The following is a 23,436-nucleotide window of genomic DNA, read 5'->3' as shown; positions in this document are numbered from 1 at the left end:
TTGTGTGCCTGTGTGTGTGCCCCTGCATGAGTGTGTGTGTATCTGAGTGTGTGGGTGTGGAATTGTGTGCCGGTGTGTGTGCCCCTGCATGAGTGTGTGTGTATCTGAGTGTGTGGGTGTGGAATGTGTGCCTGTGTGTGTTTCTGTGTCGGTCCATGAGAGAAGACGAGGTGTGCAGAGTATGGTCTGTATCCTCGAGAGCTGGACCAGAGTGCCTTTAACCCGCCCGTGGAGAACCGTCTGCAGTTCTGAGGCAGATCTGGGCAGAGCTGTGTGGCATGAGCTGAAGGGAACTGAGGAGACCCTTGGCCGCAGGCCGGTCACTCGGGCGTCGGCGACACCGGCATGGCGGCATCCCCGCCTCTGGAGCGCAGGTGGGCCCAGCGCAATGCGGAGTCTCTCTCCGGCCGGAGCTTTCTCCACCGTTTGTTTGAGAAGCGTGTTGAGGCCAAACTCAGCGACCCTCTGCTGTGAAAGGCCAGGCGGCCCCCGGGCCGCAGGCGCGGGACTGAGAGCGCGGCCACACGGCTCCCCAGGTCCTGAAACGGGGCGCCGGTCTCCTCCTCAGGCCGGCCGATTCTGCCAGGAGTGACGCCGTCCTCTTACTCACATGCTGCCCGTGGGCGTGGGAACGGCCTGCTTGGCCTAAGGACCACCTCAGGGCACAAGATGCAGGAGGGGGTGCAGGGCTGCTTCCTCCTGGAAGAGGCGCCTTCCTTTTCTCTCATGGGCTGTTGTCGAGCCGCAATTCAGAACGTTTTTACAACTCTCGTCCAGTGGTGATTATTCCCCTCACAGCTGGGGGACGAGGGGGGATTAAGAGGGGCTCCGTTGCAGTGACGGGGGACATGTGCACCCTGCTCCTTAGAGGGACGGACAGACGGCCCCCCGAGGGTGTGGACACACGAGACCTGCACCCGTCCTTCTTCCCCTGCTCACAGCTGGCCTCTTGCAGACACTTTGAATACAAATGCCATCAACTCTGACACTGACAGGCATTTCTTTATTTCATTGTTTTTCTGACAAAATTTGCTGAATCTTTGACCAAAGAGGGGAGAAAAAAGGAAGAAACGAACAAATCAACACAGGCACAATAGCTAATCCGCTGTTAGCTCAGGGCTGAAAGCGCTCCAGCCTCCCCTCTGCCCCTCCTCTTCCCCCTCCCCCTCCTCCTTCCCCTTCTCTTCCCCTGCCCTCCCCCTCCCCTCCCCTCCCCCTCCCCTGCCCTCCCCCCTCCCCTCCCCCTCCCCTGCCCTCCCCCTCCCCTCCCCTCCCCTCCTCCTCCCCTCCCCCACCCCTCCCCTCCCCCACCACTCCCTCCCCCTCCCCTCCCCCTCCCCTCCCCTCCCCTCCCCCTCCCCTCCCCTCCCCTTCCCCCTCCCCTCCCCTCCCTCCCCTTCCCCCCTCCCCTCCCCCCCTCCCCCTCCCCTCCCCTCCCCTCCCCTTCCCTCCCCTCCCTCCCCTCCCCTCCCCTCCCCATCTCCTCCCCTCCCCCTCCCATCTCCTCCCCTCCCCCTCCCATCTCCTCCCCTCCCCCTCCCATCTCCTTCCCCTCCCTTCCCTCTCCCTCCCCTCCCTTCCCTCTCCCTCCCCTCCCCTCCCTTTCCCGCTCCCCTCCCCTCCCCTTCCCCTCCCCTCCCCTTCCCCTCCCCTCCCCCTCCCCTCCTCCTCCCCTCCTCCTCCCCCTCCATTCCCATCCTCCTCCCCTCTCCCACCCTGACCCCCCTCACCCCCTTTCTTTCTCTTCCTCTCCAGTTCTCCACCCTGCCCTCCTCTCCTCTCATGGGCCCCCCTTGAGCACAGAGGCAAGATGCCATCGTTGGCGTGTGGGGAGTGGGGACAGCGTGGTGCGTGTGTCCTCATCTCTCTCCTTCTATTGACAGTGACGGCGCGGGCAGGAGCGGCACCTACATCCTGGTCGACATGGTTCTCAATAAGATGGCCAAAGGTAAGGCTCAGAGCGGGGCTGCTCTGTGCGGCTCCGAGCCGGCTGGGGTTGCCATGGCAACCTCGGTGCAGCAGTCACAGAAATCCTCGGGGAAAATTAGCCTGAGCCGCAGGAAGGCTGTTTGCGGCAAAGCGCGTCCATTTCTAAGGTTCCTCCTTCGTCACCTCCGCCCGGGGTCGCGCACTGGGCTCAGCGCACAGTCGGTGACGCGTGAGTGCTCGCTGAGGACGTCCTGTGTTAACACCAGGAGTGAGGAGAAGGCAGCCTGATCTTCCAGCGTTTCAGCAGCTCAGAATAGCCTTAAATCCTCCCTGTTGTTCAAACTATATCTGCAAAATTCAGAGCCACCTAAAATCTCTTGGAGTGAGGGTCTCTAAAATAGGTCACCTTTGGATGCCCCTTTGTAACATCGTTTTAGCACATGAATCGCTCTCCGTGGTCCTGGGCCTTTCCCTCCTAAAGACAGTGTCTGGGGACTTGGGGTTAGAGTGCTGTGATCTGAACACAGACCTGGGATGAGTTCATGGCTTGGGTGGAGTTTAACCCATGAGAGTGCAGGGACCAAACGGGGCTGGGGCTCCCCAGGCGTGGTCCACAGGACAAACCCGTGAGGTGTCCCCTTAGAAGCCAGTAGTCAACTGGGAGAAGATTCTCTCGGACCCGCCTCTGGGAGAACCACGCACACGTCAGCAGGGAGACCCTAACCTGGCCTGGAAAGGCGCTTCCTTGTTCTTGAGCTGCCTGTCAGCCTCCAGGGAACTTGGGCAGGAAACACTGCGATGAGTGACGTCTCACGGTCTCCTTCCCACCTGTGAAAACGTCCTCCTCTCGACATTGACACACACTCACGCACACACGCACACGTGTGTTCTTAGCTAGGGCACCCACCTTCCAGGACGCCCACCCTTCATCCTGTACCTGCAGTAAGAGCAGACACTGATTACAGAAATGGATTTCTATACATTGTCACACCACTGTCAGCAGCTCTGAAATAGGCATCTTTCTTACTCCATTTCTCCTGGTTAAAAGAAAAACGGAACACATCTTTAGCCCAAGGATATCGACGTGTGAGGATAAAATAAGAGCCAGCCATTGTGTTACACGCAAGGACTAGAGAGCTTGAGCGTTACCAGCCCTACAGCTGGTAAGCATGTGACCAGCCGGGACCCAGGACTGGCCCCCCTTGTGCCGCAGGCTCCCTGCCAGCTCCGGGGCGGGGAGGCAGGGGTGCGGGACCCTGGGCCGGGCTCACACCACCAGAGACCATATTTCACGCCCTGAAGTAGCTCTGAGCTGTGATGTGCAAACAAAGAAACAACGAAGCAAACGCAAATGCTCTGACGGTGCTTTTTAGTAACACGTTTTGGCCTTAGATCCAAAAAGCTAACTTTTTTGGCGGAAAGGTCATCTGTTCCCCGTCGAGTAATGCCGCTGTGTCCCATCGACTGTATCTGTCTCTTCATTTGCAAACGCGCCGTCACTACGAGCCGCAGCCCACAGCGGAATTCCTGCTTCTCCCCCATCCTGCTCCCCTGTCTGCTGTCACATGTAGCGTTTCCCCGTCTATCAAACCGAATGCCTTCCGAGAATGCAGATCCCCTTGCGTGTTTGAGGTGCCGCCTTTGTGTGTAAGCAAGTGACACAGGAACCCACTGCATATACACCGTGTGGCATGGCGCCCGGCTCGTCCCAAGGACAGGCGCCCCAGCGGTACCGGTACCGGGCGGGGGGAATACCCGGGTGTCCACCCAGCAGGTGTGAGGGCACCTGGAGCAGGACAGTGCCGCAGCCCCGGGGGCGGGGCCGACTCCCATCCCGGCTGCCCCCCGCCCCGCCTGCCCCGTCCTGTCAAAGCCCACTTGAGGCTCGGCTGCGGCAACAGTGCGAGCCCAGCCATGTGGAACTGACCCGGGAGGGCGGTCTCCAGGCTCTTTCAGAGATTGGTCACCCCTCATTCTGCCCCTGACCTGCTCCCCTCTGCCCGGGGGCCCGCGCTGTGAAATCCCCTGACCCGGGGCCCAGGCTGCAGTCTCGGGCCAGATCAAAGGGCAGGGCGGCCCCTCGGCCTGCGAGGTGGGCCTTTCCCAGGCCGCCCCGGCGAGCGGCCGCCGGGGTTTTGTTCTGGGCCAGGCTCGCGGGGCCGGGCGGCCAGGGCCACCTTTGTCTGGCCTGAGAAGCCGGAGGCCCGTGCTGCCGGCCCGCGTTCATCAAATGATCAAAGGCTCTGGCTGGACACGAAACCTTTCTTCCCATTCCCTTTTTCTTAAAGGAATGAATTGCAGGAGGACCGAAGAATGCGTCTCCCAAGCTCTCCTGCAGCCCGGCGCCTGCGTCGGCCCTGGGCTTTGAGGCTGGCCGGGGACACTCGGGCAGCCCAGCCAGCCACAGCCTGGAGCCTGGGCCGGGCACACGGGCTTCGGGGAGTAAAGCCTTTGATGCAGCGGGAATCACAAGGGGCTTTCGGCACTGTCTGGTCTGTCAGCGAGCAGACAGGATGCGGTTGGAAGTCTGAGCTGAGGGGCTGGTTCTCTGCCCGGGTTTGTGGCGGGAAAGTCAGGGGTCAACCTGTAAAATTCTTCCACACGTTTTTCCCGTGGCTGCGAACACGCGTCTAACTCAGGCTAATATTTTGGGTCAGGATCAGGGTTTGGTAGCATTCCTCTCTCACCTAGAGACTGAGCTCAGACGTAGCAACGTTGGTTTTGCAGCCGAGATATTCTCCAAGCTTGTGCCTCTTATGTTTTTGTCCGTGACCTCTCTTTGCCCAGGGTCACCACAATTTTTCAAACAAATGGAGAGCGCCAGGCGGATGGTGGGGCTTCCCGAGGACCACATGTGCTGGGTCACCTGGAGGTGGCCTCACGGGCTGTCCCTCACCGGGGGCCACGGAGGAAGCCCCACCTCTGGGAAGCTGGCCGTGCCGCCCTGAGCCTCCCGGCTCCTGGGGTGTCCGCAGGCCTGGACTGTCCTGGGGGGCCCGTTCCTTTCGTTTGGCAGGAACTGCAGCAGGACTGGGATTTCATGGTGTGACGTGGGGTGCCGGCCGAGTCGGCAGGTGCGCCTGGAGACGCCTTTTAAGCTTGCATCGGCCGCGAGTTCGTCCTAAGCGGTCTCAGCACGGAGTGTGAAGGGATGTGCAGCGCCCACGTGGCCGTCTGTCCAGCTCCCGGTCTCCATCCTCAGGAAGCTCGTCTTCCTTACTATGTCCCTGTCACATGGTGGCATCAGTAAGCATCTCCTCATGCACAGTCTCCATCGTGCCTCCTGTGTCTGTGACTCTGACAGCTCTTGGGACCTCACATGAGTGGAATCAGACAGTGTGTGCCCTTCTGTGCCTCGCTTATGTCACTGAGCGTCACGTCCTCAAGGTGCACCGTGTTGGAGCCAGTGGCAGGATTTCCTTCCTGCTGAGGCTGAATGACGTTCCGTTGCAGGGGTGGGGACCACGGGTAGCTTATCCGTCATCCATCTGTAGACACTCGGGTCGCTCCCACTTTCAGCTGCTGAATTAATGCTGCTATGATCGTGGGTGTGCAAACATCTCTTTGAGCTTCTGCTTTCAGTTCTTTGGGGTTATACACCCCGTGTGGAATTGCTGGATCGCATGGCAGTTTTATTTCTGATTTCTTGAGGACCCTCCGTACTGTTTTCCACGGCAGCTGCACCACTTCCCATTCCCACCAACAGTGCGTAAGGAAGGGCTCCAGTTCCCACACCCCCTTCAACACTTGTGTCATTTTCTGGGGTTTTGATAGTAGCCATCCTCATGGCTGGGAAGCAGCATCTCGCTGTGGGTTTGCTTTGCATTTTCCTAAGGACTAGAGATGTTGAGCACCTTTTCATGTGTGTGTCAACCATTTGGACATTTTCTTTGGAGAAGTGTCTATTCAAGTTCTTTGCCCATTTTTTAATTGGGCTGTTTGGTTTTTTGTCATTGAGGTGTAGGAGTTCTTTATATATTGTGAATATTAAACCCTTATCAGATGTGTGATTTGCAAATATTGTCTCCCATTCTGGGAGAAGTAACACTTCGTGGCTCGTTGAACTTTTAAAACCCAGCACTCCCCCAGAGCTGCACTGTTCAGGGCATTAGCCATCAGCCACGTGTGGCAACTTACATGATAAGATTGAAACGCTGACCACATGCCAGGCGCCCCAATACACAGGTGCCCGGGGGCTGCCAAACAGGCGGTGCAGACGGAAAACGCGCCCGTAACGGGAAGTCCCGTTGGGTGGCCGTGCTCCAGGGAGCAGAGCTGAAGGTGGTCGTCCACGTGTGTCCGGTCCTCCATCTCTTCTGTCTCTCGGCCCTGCTCCCTCCGTCCCTTCCTCTGTGGCCTTGGACTGGCCTCCCCGCTCGCTCCTGTGCCCGTCTCTTCTGCACACAGCGGTCAGCAGGATGTTAAAGAGAGAGATCTCGGGAGGCCCCACGTGTTCGTAGCCCCTCTCTCTGGGCCACGCCGGCTCCTTCCTGCAGAACCCAGGACCCGGCCCTGGTCTGCGGGGGACGTGCCCCCCACTCCCTTTCCCCACTCGTGGACCCTGCTGTCCCCCTCGGCCACCATCGCGGTATCGTTCCCCCTTTTGGCAAATACGGGCTGAACCACAGAAGTGTGTTCCAGCCTAGTACTTACTGAGCACCCAGAATACATGGTGAGCAAGGGAACGAGCTGCCCTCCTGGGCTTTACACTCCATGCGGAGAAGCAGGTGGGGGCTGCAGCTGTGACTTGGGGCCCCGGGATGCAGGGGCAGTGGCGGGGTCGCTTCGCCCCACGCCTGTCACAGAGCCCCGTACGCGTCTGTAGCCCGTTCCTCACAGCCCCAAGGGGCCCTGAGGGCTCATTTATTCCGACACTTGGTTGCAAACTGAGGAAGCAGATCCCCAGAGGTTTGGTGACGTGCCGGAAGGCAACCAGCTGGCCAGGCTGATGCGGAGCCTGGTCTTTCTGCAAATGGCAGAGCCCAGGAGCTTAGGGGGCGGCACTGCAGAGGCACGGCCAGGCTGCACAGTCCGGGGACAGGGGCGGAGCGGGTAGCTGGGTCTGTTAGGGCCGCAGCAGAAACTCTGCCAGGGAGGGGAGACAGAGGTCAGACCACGGGGACCTGGAACCACAGGCTCACTGACCGGATCCATCTGGAGCCGCTGGGGAAGGAGGACGTGCAGTGGGTCCCGGCAGGATCGACTGGGTGCCGCTGGATTCAAGGGCTGGAGGGGCAGGACCCCAGGGGTCTGTGTGCACAGGGGTCTGCACAAAGGGCCGAGCCCGCCCCTGGCCATGACCGTGCACGTGGACGGCGCTTCTACAGACGAGACTAACTGGGAGAAGCAGGCTGCACAGAGCAAGGCACGTCGAGGGGGAAACGTCTCGTTTTTATGTCTGTGGCTGAAACATGAAGACCCAGCAGAGAATGAATTCTACGGACCAGTCTGCCTCCAGCGTGGCTTCCAGGTGGTGACACCTTGTCTTCAGCTCATGCAGGTTTCAGGCTGAAAAAAGTGTCCAGAACAGGGTGGGGTGGGGAGGCCTTTCCTTTACCTGGAGGAATTGTGTCCCGTGAGGTGACGGGTGGATATTTCCTCCCTGGTCTGTTCATCTGGCCAGTTGGAGCTGAGACTCGGGTGGGGACAGGGGTCCCGGGAGCAGTATCGCTGGGGGTGTGACCCAGGCCCAGGTGACACGATAGATGAGGGACTAATAGGCGAGACACGAGGCAAAATGGGACAGTTGTTCCTGGAAAACATCCTAAGCCCGTCTTATCCGGGTCCTCTCGTGAACCACATTGCAGCCCGTAATCGCACACTTTGCCTCCTAAATGCTCTCTATCCTGTGGGCAGGTAAAGCTGACAGTGCTGTGCTCTCTGACCTGCCGATGGGCGGACAGGGGCCCCGTGGACTTCGGCACCACAGGGGGCACTCCTGGCCCGTGTAGAACCCCCTGCATCTCATGGGCCAGACCTGCTCACGTGGCTTCTCCTCCCTCCTGAGTCACCCGTGGACACGGTCCCACGTGGCCGATGAGAAGCTGGGAGACCTGGCTGGACCCCACCCGACGCCGGTCCAGGGCCGTCCCTCCCATGCGCGCTTGCTTTGCCCGGAAGAGCGACAGCCAGCTTGTCACCCAGGTTTTCGTCTCTCTGGTCCCCAAACCCAGACTGGCCCCCACCCTGTCCCCGTGAGCATCGCCACCGTCCGTCCTGCTGGCCCCTGGCTGGCCATGTTTGGCAGGGTCGCCGCGGCTTGGAGGCCACAAGAGTCCTTCAGCATTGCTGGCTGCCCGCCGCCCCAGAGTCTCCTACCCCGGAGACCCCAGAGGCCCAGCAAAGCTGCCCTGGCCCCTCTCAGCAGCCGCTCGCGGCTCCTCCCCAGACAGTGAGGGTCCACCCCCTCTCCTGCCAAAGACCCCTCGTCCCTCCCTGGTGGCAGGAAGTCCCCACGCACAGCAACCCCGGTCGGGGGGCAGCGACGGCTCAAACACTGTGAAGTAGGACCTGAGGCCTGTGCCCTGGCTGAGCGGCCGCGCTCTGCGGGTGGGCAGTGGTGTTGAGGACCACGCCTCTGTCACTTTGCATTAGTGACCCTCCCGGAAAATCCTGCCACAGTCGCGTGAACTTGTGTGAGAGCGTCTGTGACAAGTGCTGACCGTCTGTGTCGTCCTTACGACCTCGCGGCGCCCGATGAGGCCTCCCTGGACCCTGCCTCTCCTTTCCTGGGTGGAGACGGTGCGAGGAATCCAAGGACCGTGGTCCCCGTGCTGCCGTCAGCTGAGTAACTAAGTAGCCCCGTCCCGGCCAGGCCACGGGGCCGGCCGCACCCTCAGTTTCTGAACCAGACGTAGACTCGGGGGCCGAGGTGGGAGGAGGGGCACCGAGAGCCTTCGATGGGGGTTTTGTGAGTGGCTGAGCGTCCAGCTCCCCTGGAGCACTTGGCCTCGGCTCAAGGGTAACAAGGGCCCAGCCCCTCGCGGCGGCCATTGGTCCCACGAGGCCCGGCCGCCTGCCCGCCCTCCTGCCCCTGTGCTCTGATCGTATGGGGGCTCAGGCGTGTGTCTGTGGCCCCAAGTGCAAGACCCTGGGCGGCACGGGAGGGCCGCCTCAGAGCCCCCCTGCTCCCCTGAGAGAGACTCCCGTGTCATTGTGGGCTCCCAGCCTCTTCCCTGCAGCCACGGACATCACCCGGATGACCCACCCCTCGTCCCCTTCGTAACTCTGACCCGTCCACTGAGGACCTGAGTGTGTCCTGGGGCTTGTGCGTCCTACGTGGTTCCTTGTCACGTGGGTGGAACCGGGAGGTAGTGAGGTCCCCGCCATCAGCTTCCCATGCACGCGCTGTGTCCACGACGCCTGCCTTCCCGGGGCGGGTGGTGATCTGAACGGCGTGCTCGTGGCCATCACGTCCATCTCTTCTTACAAGTTTAACGGTCGCCTCTTCCTGACGCCCTCGTTTTTTTTTTGACGCCCTCTTTTTTAACCACTGTGCACTCGCATGCACTTGGGTGCCGGGTGGTTCTCAGCGTTGATGCTGCCGGTACCTGCGCAGCGTCATAGACGCTCTGGCGCCTCGTTGAACATCGCAGGATGCGTCACACAATTCTGACACCTCCTGGAGCGTAAGTGATGGCAACTTTACAGGCAATACACCCAGTCCTGCTTTTGTTTACTTGTATTTTTTTAGAAAGATCTGGAGGCATCCTAGCTTCTCCTGAAAAATGATTTCGAATTTGTTTTTAAAAACATGAAAAATACCTAGTTTGTTTGGGTTCTGAGATACTTGATTTTCAAGTGGATGTGATGCTAGTTTGTCTCCTTTGATCCCAGTGAAACCTTGTGAAAGGGAGATGATCGTTAATCTAGAAAGCCAGCAAAAAGTCTTCCTTTTTAATTTTGATGAACCTTCAGTCGATTCAGAGCATCCGGAAACATGAAGTAGGAACTGCTCGGCACGGAAGACCCAGGACAGAGTTTGTGCGTGTGCGTGTGCGTGCGCACCGTGGGGGAGTGTGTGGGAACGCGCCCACGTGTGTGCACAGTGGGAGGCCAGGGCCTGGAGGCGGCACCTGCACCCAGAGACACCCAGAGGCAGGAGGAGGGCTGCCTCCGGCTGTGGTGCTCCCTGACTCGCGGCGCCTGGGGTGAAGGCTCGGTCATCCTGCTGACCCAGAGGGAGCCCCAGCTGTGACCTCCAGCCCTGCCGGTTGCAGGGCTGAGGCCTCGCGCTGTCCCTGCCCACCCTGCTCAGCCCTTCCTCCCCAAACGGAGCTCGGCCGAAGACCACAGACTCTCGGGACCCAGCTCGGCGCCCAGACAGCTCTGGCTTCGTCCTGGGACACAGGCAGTGCCCCTTGCGGGCTCACGACCGTCACCGCTCTTCCTTCACCCCTTTAGGTGTGTTTAGCGAGGAGCAGAGCTTTCCTCAGTTCTCCCAGAGGGTGGAATTGAGACAATTTCCTCCTGCAAAATAAAGGCCTCTCTCTCTCGTGCGCTTGACGCATGAGGGCTTTTTTTAACAAGAAAAAAGGATACATTGCGTCCCTGCGGTTTGCAAGACCTTCTGGGTAGAAGCTCTGCAGCAAAATGTATTTCTGTTTATTACATGATGTTGCTGTGGACGCAGAGGACGGGGAGAGACGAGGGCGCCCCGTGCACTAGCCAGCAGTCACCGGGGGAGTCAGAGCAAGCCTCGTAGGAGGTGCCAGGGGCCCGTTCGCTTGGCTTTCTTTCACTCTGAATTGGCTCTCGCATCCTAAGAACTGTTTTAATATTGTGCTAATACTAAGTTCTTTCAATGTTTCTTGTTTGATGACGAATACTTTTTTATCTAAAGCTTAAAAACCCCTGTTGTCTTAAAAATGTATTTAACCAATAACGTGAACTTCGGAGCCAGCCCCCCACCGCACCAAGCACACTGGGAAGCCGCAGCGGCAGCCCTTCGTGTGTGTTGGTCGGTGCCCGGGGTGGCGCCGGGCCAGTGTCTCTCAGGACCCCGCCGGCCACTCCGGCCTCAAGTCTGCAGCGCACCTGCTGGGTCACTGGTGCCGGGAAAGATGGGTCAGACTGACTCACAGTCGCCCTGTGCGGTGCTGGGCCCAAATGCACAGGCTGCCTCTGTCTGTGCTGTACATTCATGGAATCACCAGCTTCGACCGACCGCAGGATGACTTAAATAAGCACATACGTTCCTCTCGTATCCAAATAGCTTCTCCAATAGAAAATGCCAGAAACCTCTCCCTGAAATCACACCCCGTCTTCTGTCCGGGTTTTATTTGCATCTGTTATAATTAATTCCTCAACTAGTCACATGCTTTTCGACCTGAGCACCGCACCTCATGTGTCTGTTCGCCTGGACCTTGACATGTGGTCAGCAAAATGGGATTTGTAGAGAGCATTCCATTTTAAAAGCACTAGAGGGAGCTTCCTAGCTATTTGGGGGATTTAAGTAAATCCTTTTACCTTCAGTAAAGCCTGTTACAAGGTGAAGAGGACGCACCCCTCCCTCCAGCCCCAAGGCTCTGGTTTACAAACGCAGACTGTGTGTCTCGTGCACCTCAGGGTTACCAGGATTGCCGGGGTCACCGAACAGGATGCATGGCCGTGCCTCCCCCCCCTCATAGAAGATCCTGCATGTGTGTTCTGTTAAAACTTCTCTCTCCACACACACTTCAGATAACTAACTCTCCTCCATCCTAACACGCAGGGAGACAGCAGCCGTCCACGTCGGACACTGATTCTACCTGATGAATCCATTGCTTCTCTATTTGCAGCGCCGTACAGTTTCATAAGCTTCAATTTGATTCCCTCCACTGTTGAGCCTTGGCTTCAGGCTAAGCGTGATCTGAGACGTGGTGCCCGGGCGTTTCGCGTTCCCCAGACCCTGTCTAGGGAAAACCTAAGTAGACCTTCTCCTTCCTCTGTCAGCCGTCGTCCGAAGGAGAGTGCAGTGAAGAGAGAGGTTTCGTCTGTAGCACCTGATCAGAGCGTCACCCGTGGCCCTACAGTCTCCCCACGGAGCTGCCTTTGGAGGGGACCTGCCCGTGGCCCCAGGCAGAGCTCTGCAGAGTCGCTCCAGGGTGACGGAGGAGGGACGGGGTGGGGTCGGGACTTCATGCTGGTTCTCTTGTTCAGACCAGCCCTTCGGAGGAAAAGGGCTGTTGAAAGAGTCTTTCAAACGAGTTTCAAGGACTAAAGATGCTGCCCTGAGCAACCTTAAAAAGTGGGGGGTTAAGTCTGGACCCCTCAGGATTTTGTTTTTAAAGGACTAGGATCGTCTCTGAGCTGATGAATCAACCTCTACTCCACACCTCGTTCTCCTGGCGTCCACGGGACGGGAGGACAGAGCTGCCCAGAGGTAGCACTTCTCCCAGAAGGCTCTGCTCACAGAATCCGCGGGGTCACGTTCACTGAGCAGCTGATACGTCCTGTGCATCGCGCGGTCACCACGCGCTGACTCGCGGCTCCCCGCGAGGCCCCTCGCTGCTCTGCTCCCGCTGGAGCTTCGCGCCCGCCCCGGACGCGCCCAGGTGGAGTTTTCTGTGTCCTGCCCACAGCCGGGCCTCTTCACGCTTGGAATTAAACTGCAGCAGCAGCAGCTCCGTGCTGCGTCCAGAGGGGCCACCCTGACCCGGCAGCTGGGTGTTTCTGGGGGGACGAGAGCTCAGGTCTCGGGTGGGACACCCCCTCCCTTGCTCACTCTCCACGTAGGACTTCACTTTCTTAAGGCAAACCTGTGGTTTGAAGAAGCCCATTTCCGTGTTCCTTTGGGGAGATGAGGAAGCAGGTTCCTGGCACAGGGGCCCCTCGGGGGGCCGCTGTGCACGTGGCCGGGGGACCCCCCCCGTAGCTCCTCTTTCACCCACCGTTTCAGGCTGCTCTGGGCTCACAGGTCCCCCCCAAACAAGACTGTACATCTTGTGACCTTGTCAGCTTTCGAAAACTTCTGACACCTTCAGAGGAGCCTTCAGGCAAACAGAAGGAGACCCTGTCTTCCGCCTGGACGAGTTTCTTGGCGGATCCCCCAGAAAGAAAGACTTCCTAGAAAGACTTTGACTTAAGAGTCGGGGGGGCTTGGGGTGTTCCCATACCCGACGGAGGGCGTTCATTGTCTGGAAGGATGGCCAGCTTAGATGTGATGAACTCAGGCCACACTGTCCCCACACCTCGAGGCACTCGGACTGGCCACCGTGCTGGCCTAAGGGGGTCAGCCCGGATCCTGGCCTCTCGGTCTCAGCGACTTACTGCCGGATTCCCAATACTCGTGGCGGTTTCCCTGATGCGAGCACAGCACCTGGTTGGAATGTGCTTCCTCCCAGCCGTCCCCACCTTCCCTCCAGCCGCCAGCCCCTCCCACTTCAGGCACCCTCTCCCTGAGACAGTGTGCGGTCCCCCCACCTTCCCTCCCACCCTCATCCGTGTCCCCAGCGGCATCTCCCTGCCACTCGGAAAAAGGCGCTGGCGGCTCAGCTGTCACCCACGTGGGCCTCAGGCCTCCAGGATGAACCAGGGCACCAAGGCTGCCGCGGCCTTGGACGTTTTCAGGCGCGCCTCCCGGCTCCCGGCCAAGGGCAGGGCTGTGCACACGCAGGTGTGATGGAAGTGGGAGGCCAGAGCCGTCCTGGTGGCCACCAGCCCGGTCTCGCTTCCACATCTGGGTCTGGCGAGCATGGCTGCCTGCTCTGCGTGGCCGGGACGAGCCTCAGTTTCCCCTGAACAGGGGGTGGTGACAGTGTGGCGCCGTGAGGCAAAATGATGCGCGCGACACGCCTCACCGGGGGTGGCGGGGGTCCCGGCTGACTTCAGAGGCGCCCGCCCAGCCCCCGGCATTTGACAGCATTGCACAGCAGACGCGAGGCGCTCCCCTCTGAGCTGTAAGAAGCTCGCGAGCTCGGGACCCGTCTTGTTGGTTGTCCAGCTACCAAAGGACCTAGCGAGATGCAAAGACAAGAGCATACGCGGAATCCGTAAGGTTACACTTTTAAACTCAAATAGTAGTATTTCTGTGGCACCCAAGTCACCTGGTGTCACGTGGGTGCGTCTGTAGGAGGGGATCTAGGCCACACGACTAACCCGTGAGCACGTGGGGCGTCCTGACCTTTTCTTAACATTTGGAACACACTCCTAACAGGCAGGGAACTCTGCCTTTAGAAGCCAATATTTAGATGTACAAGATTAGGTCTCTGAATAAAAATCCTATGCAATAGAAATTAAAGTTTATATGCTACTTCCTATGACTTAAAACATTGTTGGGGGGACTTCCCTGATGGTCCAGTGGTTAAGACTTCGCCTTCCAATGCAGGAGGTGCGGGTTCGATCCCTGGTCAGGGAATTAAGATCCCACATGCCTCGCGGCCAAAAAACCGAAACATAAAATGGAAGCAATATTGTAACAAGTTCAATAAAGACTTTAAAAATGGTTCACATCAAAAATATCTTTAAAAACAAATTCGTGGGCGTTCCCTGGTGGCCTAGTGGGTAGGATTCCGGGCTTTCACAGCTGTGGCCCGGGTTCAATCCCTGGTCGGGGAACTGAGATCCCACAAGCCGTGCAGCACAGCCAAAAAAAATAAAAGTCTTAAAATGCCACCAAAAAAAAAAAAATCAAGAAAGCCTTAGTCGCTCCTGGCGACAGCTTGCCGTGGGTATCTATATAGGCATCTGATAACATTTTTCAGCCCAGCCTTCTTGAATCAATGCTAATGAAAGCCGCCTTGCCCTGTTTTCTTGTGTGAACCCTGAAATTGCCTGCCAGCCGGGCAGCTGAGGGATGACTGTCGTTGTCATTTGGCCGCTGGGCCCTGAGGGACCCCGGCAGCAGGCGAGGGACGCAGAGCGCGGGTTGTCTTGTGCCTGAGCTCAGCCCCGTTTGTGTTTGTTGCAGGCGCTAAAGAGATCGACATCGCCGCGACGCTGGAGCACTTGAGGGACCAGAGGCCACGCATGGTTCAGACAAAGGTACTGTCGGCCAGTCCTCGGGGCTGCCAGGGCTGTGCGGGGGGGGGTCTTTGTGTGGAGGTTTTCTCGAGAGGAGCGAGGGTCAGGCCGGCTGGCCTCCTCCCAGGCCAGGGCTGCACGGGGCAGGACGCGGGCAGCGCCTCCCTGCAGGCTCGAGGGCAGCTCCGGCAGCAGCCAGACATTTCAGCCTGAGCAGGTGCAGTCGGACCTCAGGCCCTGGGAACTCTCCATGTGCCAGGTTTGGGGAGGGAGGGAGAATGTTGCAGTTTTATAGTCAGAGGTCAGTGATAAACGCCGGCACCCCTGCGTGGAATGTTCTGCGTTCATGCAACGTTCTGCCCACCTCCCGTATTTCCAGCTCCCACAGCTGCAGCTCTGCCGTGCGGTCATCAGGACAGTGGTCACCAGAACGTCCCCAGGTGCTGCTGGGTCCCTGAGCACCCTGAGTAGCTCGTGTGCATACTTATTAAAAAGGCCAAGTCTGCAGCAAAAGAGCAAAGACAAAAGATTCCTGATTGGCCTTGGGTTAACCAGAGCTAGAAACAGGTCACTGTGATGACCCATTCTCGCAGCATTCCAGACATATCTGTGTCCAGCCACAAACACTCCCACACACCCTGCAGCCATAAAATAGAGAATCTTCTTCTCAGTGTGGAGTCCTGACCCTCCGCTGCCGTTAGCGCCTCCACCAAAGGCCACAAATCGTGCAAGATGCCCTTGCAAAATCGCTGCTCTGTACTTGAGGAGACTTCAAGTTACCGTAAGCTCTCCTGTGAGATCAAGCTGGGCTGTGCTTTGGTGCCTGGTGGTGACGATTCTGGGGCCCCAGTCATCGCGCCTCGGGGTCTCACTGTCCCCCACAAAGGGCAAGCAGTTCTATGCCGTCCCTCCCTCGCTGTCACTGTGCGAAATCAAGCAGGACAGTGCGGTGTCTGAGCCTGAGGGAGAGAGAACAGTGGAAATGCCGCCCACCCCGTTGAGGAGGGAGCAGCCAGGAGCCTGGTGAGTCCAGCGAGCACACTGTGACCTTGGAGATCACTGCAAGGGCCCTTTGGCTGGTTCCGCATTGTCGAAGCCCCAAGCACTGAGGCCAAACCAGCTTAATTCTCCTGTAGAATCAGAAACCCCTTCTGAGTGGGACCAGAGGAAACACTCAGTGGTCAGGATCTCTGCCCAGCCCTGCCCTGTCCAGCTGGCGATCACAGCTGCCCTGATCTCTTCCCGCGTCTGGGCTGGGGCGGGGGGGAGCGGTTTGATGACACCAGCACCGACGGCCCCTCTGTCCCTCCGCTTTATTTCGGGCCCTAGAACGTGCAGCATTGTCACCAGACCCTCCTGTGGAATCTTATGTGAAAGTCACTGCACACTGCATGTTTTCTTACATTTTTTGAAATCTGAAATTATTTCAGACCTGCAAACACTTGCAGAAAAAATACAAGTAATTCCCGTGTGCCGTTCACCAGCTTCCCACGGTTACGCTTCGTAACCGCAGGGAACAAGCGAGGCCCGGAAGCCGGCACGGATCCGATGCCGCTGACTCACGTGCGGACCGCGTCAGATCTCCCAGGGGCCTTTCTCTGGAGCAGGGTCCCTTCCAGGAGCAACCACACGGTGCGCTCGCTGGTCACGTCCCCCTCGCCTCCTCTGGTGGACGGCACCGTGGCCTTGAGGACCGGCCAGGTCTGGTTGTGCTTCTTGGACTGTCTCTGGCTGGGGTGTGTCTGGTGCTCCCGTGATGGGGTCCGGGTGTGCGTCTTGACAGGAGCGTACCGGAGAAGGTGTGTGACCTCGCTGGAGAGGTGAGCTCGGGCCCTGGGCTCAGGGCGCGGCCGCCAGCATTCCCCGCTGCTCACTCTTTCTCCGTTGGCAGTGGTGGCGTCCCGGGGAGAACTGGACCCTGCTCACACCTGTTTGTTTGTGGTTCAGCTTTACCACAACGCGATGCCGTCCCAGTGCCCCGTAGCCCACGGGTTTAGCGCCCTTGGGACTGACCGTGCTGGGGGTAGTGGCCTGGTCATCCAGAAATGCGGGCTTGGGTCACTGTCCTGGGCGGTCTGGGCCCTACATGGCCACCGGCAGCTGCACGACTTCACACGTCCCGGAGCCAGGGCTGGGGCAGCGGGGGTGACTTACAGCCAGGAATGAAGAGATGGTTCTATCTCTGGTCAAATCTGCCCTCCGTGCCACACCGTTGGCCGCCGTGTGAATAGTGCCCAGGACCCTGAATTCAAACCCGCCGCTTCCCTCCTCGCAGCCGGGCCCCCCCAGGCAGGCCCGTCCGCCCCCCAAGGGCCCTCAAAACACACGGACTCTGGGGTGGATCTGGGCAAAGTTATTGAGAAGAGGAGCTTCTCTCTAAAACAGAAGAGAAAATTTCCTAATACATTACAAACCCCATTCAGCCCTCTGTGGTCTGCAGCCCGTTGGCCAGAACGAGCCCAAAGGGGTGGTTTTCCAGCCCCGCCTGGAGGAAGGGGCACTGCCCTGTGTTAGCGTCACATACCTTATAGTCACTAACATCCTGATTTCTTTAAGTGACAAAGGGACGCTAGTGGCCAGAGGATTTTGCCCCGACATTCTGGTGCTCCCAGACGGCAGAGGCTGGCAAGCTGTGGCCTCCTGTGTGGATGGACTGCCCCGGACACCTGCCCTTTTCCTGGGCTGCGTGTGAGCTCTCCGAGGCTGCGGGCAGAGCAGAAATTCAGCTCCTGGAGTCTCAGGGATAACGCACAGTAAACACACAGGCGCCCCCGTTCTTTCTTCACCGATGGCTGCTCTGCCCAGCATCTCACTCCGTGAAACTGAGCTTTCCCTAAAGTTCAGTTTAACAAAAACATAGGACATTTCCTCGGACAAAACAGTGCCGTAAACCTGAATGCTGTTTCCCACGAGCCACGAGAAGGTCGACCACAGTCTGTTCATTTGAACCCATTTAGTCAAATCGCATCATTTGAGCTGAATACAGTCAGAACAGTTAACAAGCTCTGAGCTCGTTGAGGCTGGGGCCTGGGGCAGCCACGGAGCCCTGACGCCTAGCCGGGCACAGAACTTCATTAGGTTGTAAAAAGTCACAGAGAGCTGTGTTTCCACCCGGAAGCAAGCTCTCAGTCAAACCAACCATGGATGCCTGGTGGACGGCTGTGCCCCGTCAGACACTCAGAGGACAGACCCAGCCCTGCGGGTGGAGGCAGCACAAGGGCAAGAGGACATCCAGGCAGAGGTGTCACGTGGGTGCGTGACGTCCACCCGACCCCGTCACTGTACGTCCATGACAGGCCCAGCAAAACGCTCATTTTTAGGAAGAGAGGTGAAGTCAAGGGCTGCAATTAAAATAACACACTTCAGAAGATGAGTGAAGCTGTCCTCCGTGTGTGTCTTGTAAACAGACTCCTTCCTTCCCCTTCAATGCATCTCCTGAAAGAAACGTGCCCTTTTAATCAAAGGCCTTGACACTTGCTTTTCCATCATAAAATTTCCTCTTACAGTTGTCACTTAGAAATAAAAGCCATTCGACTTGTGTGTTCAGTCACCTCCAAGTAATGATGTCACGTTTGCCCCCTTGGGATACACACAGGTGCATCCATGTGGTCTCCGTGCACTGCCTCCCCCCCCCCCACCTGTCCCCTTTCTGCACTTTGACTTCACCCCTGTGTTTCCCGCTGCTCGGGTCCACCCCTGACACCCCTACTCGCCTTCCTGGAGGCGTGTTTACGCCTCCCGGTCTCTGTGTGTCTCTCTCTCCGTCTCTGTCTTTCTGTCTCTCCCTCTGTCTCTGTCTGTCTCTCTGTCTCTTCCTCTGTCTCTGTCTGTCTCTCTGTCTCTGTCTCTTCGTCCCTCTCTGTACTTCTGTCTCTCTGTCTCCCACCCTCCCCGTGCACACACATGTACACACGTGCACACGGCACGCGGGCCCTGTGCCCCATCTCTGTCTCTGGTGTCCGAGGTCAGGGGTGGAGCTGGGAGAGGGCATTCCATCCTGACCCCTTTTAGGGCCGCACCACCCAGTCCTGTGTGGACGCAGGGCTCGGACGTCCTGCCTCGGCGGCTCCTCACGCGGAGGGGCAGGGACCCTGGGAGAGACAGCGGACCGTGTCCCGCGGGCCTCCTGTGTTTAGCACATCTTCCTGCTTAGAGTACCCCAGCCCTCTCTCTGATGTCCTATCCTTGCAAACGCGGTCAGCTCAGAGCTGTTACAGCCAGGACGCCCCAAGGCCTCCCTGCTCAGATGGCTCTTGTCCTGAGCTTGAGTCCAGGCCAAAATGGTCACCTTGTCACTTATTGAAGTGTATTCAGTAAGTGCAGCTTCTGCCTTTATGTTAGTGGTTTTCTTAAAGTAAATTTCTATCTTAAAAGGACTTCAAACGCCAGGTTCTTCCCGATTTCTGGCGTCCCCACCCAGGCATCTCAGCTAAGGCGACGCTGCTCAAAATGTGGGCCACACACAGTCCCCACCTGTGACAGGGGAGGAGCTGGGGAGGCAGCTGGCGCCAGAGGCTTCCAGGATGCTGGGCCAGGCGCTGACAGCCCCTCTCGCCGCGGTCCAGCCCCGAGGGCCCCACCTTCCGGGCTTTGCCGTCAGAGCCCTCTCGGTAGCTTAGCGGGGACCATCGCGTGGACCCCACGGACCTTCGTCCCCTCCGCCCCACGGTCTCCCCAGCAGCGGCGTAAACTGCACCTGCTTCGTCCCACAGCCTGGTCCTCTGTGTGGTCCTGTGAACAGAGAGTGTTTAAATGATTACAGTCAAGACACAGGGGCAGGTCTGCCTCCGCCTTTGTCACTTCACGTGGTAGCAGAAATGCTGGCTTTCTTATTAGACACTTTTCTATAAAATAATTTACTTCTCTTTGGCATTGGGTGTTTTCCGGTGTCTTGTATAAGCAAGGCCACAGTGCGTATCTCTTGCTTGTCCATTTCTCCCTTTGAAGACAAGCTCTAGGGTGGATTCCCGTATAAACACGCGTGGGAAATGTACAGTGAGATTCCCAAAGAGCCCCCTTCATGTTTTCACATTTTTGAGTCATCACGGACCTTGGTCTGCCCGTCGGCAAGTCATCGTTTGGGAGGAGGCGTCCGATGGGGTTGCTCCCGTGTCTTGGACCAAGTCCTGCATGTGACACACCCTGCTGGGCCGACCGCTGGCTCGAGAGACGGCGGCGCGGGGCGGCTTCCCCAGGGCACGTCGGTCCTGGTGGCAGCAGGCCTGAGCACCAGGCCTCGAGGGGAGGAGAGGACCCGCCTGTACGGGAACATGGTGCTGGGGTGTGCTGGGCCCACGTGGGCGCGCCTCCTGCTGCACCAGCCCCAAGGGGGTCCCTGCACACGGGCCGGGAGGCTCTTCCGCGGGAGGGTCCACCGTGTCCGTGGGAGGCTCGTGGCCGCCAGCAGAGGCTCTGAGTTAGAACCCGGCAGATCATCCCTTCAGTGTCAGGTCAGGGGAACACTGGTGAGAAGCTGGCCTTTGTCCCAAAGTGAGCGTTAAATTAGGTTGACTCTCTGCTGTTTTATGTTTTTAGCTAGTTTATTTATTTACTGTCAATTTTTTAATTGTTATACAATTTTCAAGGTTACTTTCCACCTGCAGTTGTGACAGAGAGCTGGCTTTGCTCCCTGTGTTGTGTGGTCCACTCTTGAGCCCCTTCCACCCAGTAGACGCAGCTGCCACTCCCCACCCTTGTGTCGCCCTCCCCTCCCCTCCCGCTGGAATCCACAAGCTTGTTCTCTACATACGTGAGTCTGCTTCTTTTGTGTCTGCTGTTTCAACTGGAGCGAGTTTCTATGTTTCTATTACATACTGGCCATTCAAAGTGGAAACTGATCATTCTTTCGGGCTTTGAACTCAAGTCTATTTATGACTGGAATTATCAAGTACTTAAGCCATCGGTAGGGCTTTCCTTCATCAACAATCCTTAGCTAGGTGATCATTTGCATAGTTTATTATTTTTGTGACTTCTTTGGTGTAGTGGGAAGTGCTTGATAACACTACTTTTGAGTGTTTCATGCAGAGTTTGGGAGCAGGTGGTGGACCCGGGAGCCCGGGAGCCCGGGAAGCCCTGCGGGAGAGGTGGGCTCATCCGCTGTCTGCCGCACCCTGGTCTCTGGAGGAGCGGACGGTCCCGACACCCTGGACTCGCCCCTCGTTTCTACCCAACAGTCCTGGCAGGTTTTAGCTGCACGAGAGGCGTGTCCCGTCCGTGGTGCGCTGGCGTCTGTGAGCACGTGTGCGCACATGTCTTAAGTTGGGACGGTTGAGGGTGACATGAGGGTTTCTAGCAAACGGAGTGGAATCGGGTTGAACTGGGTGATGGGTGGATTTCCAGAGCAGCGAAAGCACCACCCTTTACATCCTGAGGCCAGGGAACCCCGAGGGGTCGTGATTGTGACCGTTTTCGTGGCGAGTCTAGGAAGGACCGGCAGCTGCATCCAGCCCCACCCATCAGGGTCCGCGCGTTGGGCGCTGCCATCAGAAGGAGACTGGCGGGGTGCGTGGAGCCTCAGGCAGCCGCTGTCCCGCTCCTGTGTCTACTGGCAGCTTCTTGCAGCCATAAAAAATGAGACCTTCCCACACAAGAAGTGTGGCCCGTCGGCATTGGGTCTTATCCTGCAAACCAGTGCCCTGTTCTCCTTTCCACGGAAATCTGCCACCTTTCCCTTTTTCTCCTAAACAGTTTCTTTCTGCAGAATAACACACGGGAGCCCAAGGCTGGCGTAGAAGGGACCCCCGCTCACATCTCCTTCCTTCTGTCCCTCCAGGAGCAGTTCGAGTTTGCGCTGACGGCCGTGGCCGAGGAGGTGAACGCCATCCTCAAAGCCTTTCCCCAGTGAGTGCGTTTCCCGAGGCCCCGGGGAAAGCCGTCTGCAGTCACGGGACGACTTAACCACGTCTCCCAGTGCAGCTGCCTCGTAATCGGGTCCTTAAGACTCTGTAGTCAGTGCAGTTTAGCAGTTAAAATGTGTATTTTTGTTCAACCAGACAATAATAAAGAGAGATCTGTGGGAAGATGCAATTACCGGGGGCAATCAGTTCATCTATTTTCACTTTCTTGAAAAAAAAATTTATTTTTCCTTAAAGCACCCATCCACATTCTTAACCGCAATCATGTCGTACTGATGGTGCAGTCAGCGTGGTCCCCGGAATAGAGTTGGCTCGTGACCTGTCGCTTCCTGAAGGAGTGTCAGCTGTGCAGGGCGGGGCCCAGAGAGGCCACAAGGCACCGAATGGAGGCCGCCGGCTGTAAGCAGCTCAGTCGGCGTTTGTCTCGCCAACAGTTTATCACTGGAGACACCGCGGCTTATTCAGGAGTTAGGTGGACAGGATGGTGACGTTCTGCAGCTTTGGGGCAGATAATAAGAAAGTCGTCCCAGCTCTTCGTGTGATCCCGCCGCTCAACAGCCTCCCCGCCCAGCACTGTCGACGGCCCCTCCCGACCTTCCACCCCCGAGGATGGGCAGGGCCGCTGGGGGCAAACACTTTCCCACCCAGAGTGCCTGCTTCCAGGCCAGCCACCGCAGGGACGCCTCACCTGGGCAAGGTAGGGGGCGAGCCCCAAACTCCAGACACGGTTATGAACTACAAATAGGGATTTACACAGACGCAGCTAAACGCTTCCCTGCGGGGTGACCAAAATCAGAGGGGGTGCGGGGCAAAGCTGGGCACTCGGCCGGCTCCCGGCAGCACCCGTGGTCCCCTCTCTGGGAAGGCTCAGGCCCTGCTGGCATCCAGAGAAGACCAGGGGTGCCTTCACCATGGGAGGAACGCAGGGAGACCCGCATGTTTTTGGCTTTTTACCTATGTGGGATCATAGCAGCTGGGGAAGAGGGATGGCCCGGGCTCCCCCCCAGGGCCCAGACTGTTCATCTCTTTGCCTGCCCCCTTGTCTGATGTCACGGAGACACACACATCTAGCAACGATCTGGATTTGCCAAAATACCACTTGAGCGCCAAATGTACCACCCCCGCCCCGAAACAGAGAATACACTTCCTTAAACTGAAGACGCGTAAACATCTGGGAAGGTGTGCAGGCGGCTCTGGGTGTCGCTGGTCTCGTTTTAGGGAACAAGACGCTCCCCGGTCACCCTGGTACCTCTGCTTCCCGTGCTGCACACCGTTCTTTCCATCTTAAATAGGTGTTACATCTCAGAAGACAGGAGAATAGGGAAAGCGGCCGGCTGAATGGGGAGAAAAATGCCAAAATGTTGTTTGTGTCTTTAAATGGTGTTGTCATGTATATCTGCTTTAATATCTATAATTTCTTTCCCAACGTTGTTTCTCTCTATCTGGAATCTAAATAATTAATAGAAACTAGTTTATCTGAATATAGGAAGCATATACCTACTTGTAATTTCTAACTTCTTATGTTTCTTCAGTGTGAGATATATAAATATATTTAATTGTGTCCGATTAAACTTCTGATTTCACATTTGAATGGTCATTATTTGGGATGAGAGAGCAGTTTTTTCCCATCCGTCCTGTTTCCTGAAGGTGCGGGCGTTTGGATTCCTGAAACAACGTGTGTGTATTCCTTAGAACTCTATACTGAGTTGCT

General features: G+C 57.7%; 1 protein-coding gene across 1 annotated transcript in view; it reads left to right on the top strand.

Annotated features, from left to right (window-relative positions):
- Positions 1–21,715, top strand: part of PTPRN2 (protein tyrosine phosphatase receptor type N2) — a gene marked incomplete at both ends in the record, with an annotated part of 672,304 nt that extends 650,589 nt beyond the window's left edge. The window contains 3 exons of the mRNA XM_082845910.1: positions 1,884–1,948; positions 14,819–14,892; positions 21,644–21,715. Of these exons, the coding sequence (XP_082702036.1) occupies positions 1,884–1,948; positions 14,819–14,892; positions 21,644–21,715 (211 nt within the window). The remainder of the gene's footprint in view (positions 1–1,883; positions 1,949–14,818; positions 14,893–21,643) is intronic.
- Positions 21,716–23,436: the final 1,721 nt, after the last annotated feature.

The sequence above is a fragment of the Leucopleurus acutus genome (genome assembly GCF_964270905.1).
Source record: "Leucopleurus acutus genome assembly, chromosome: 9".
Classification (NCBI taxonomy): domain Eukaryota; kingdom Metazoa; phylum Chordata; class Mammalia; order Artiodactyla; family Delphinidae; genus Leucopleurus; species Leucopleurus acutus.
The sequence above is the reverse complement of the archived record's forward strand: the minus strand, read 5'-3'. Positions and strand labels throughout refer to the sequence as shown.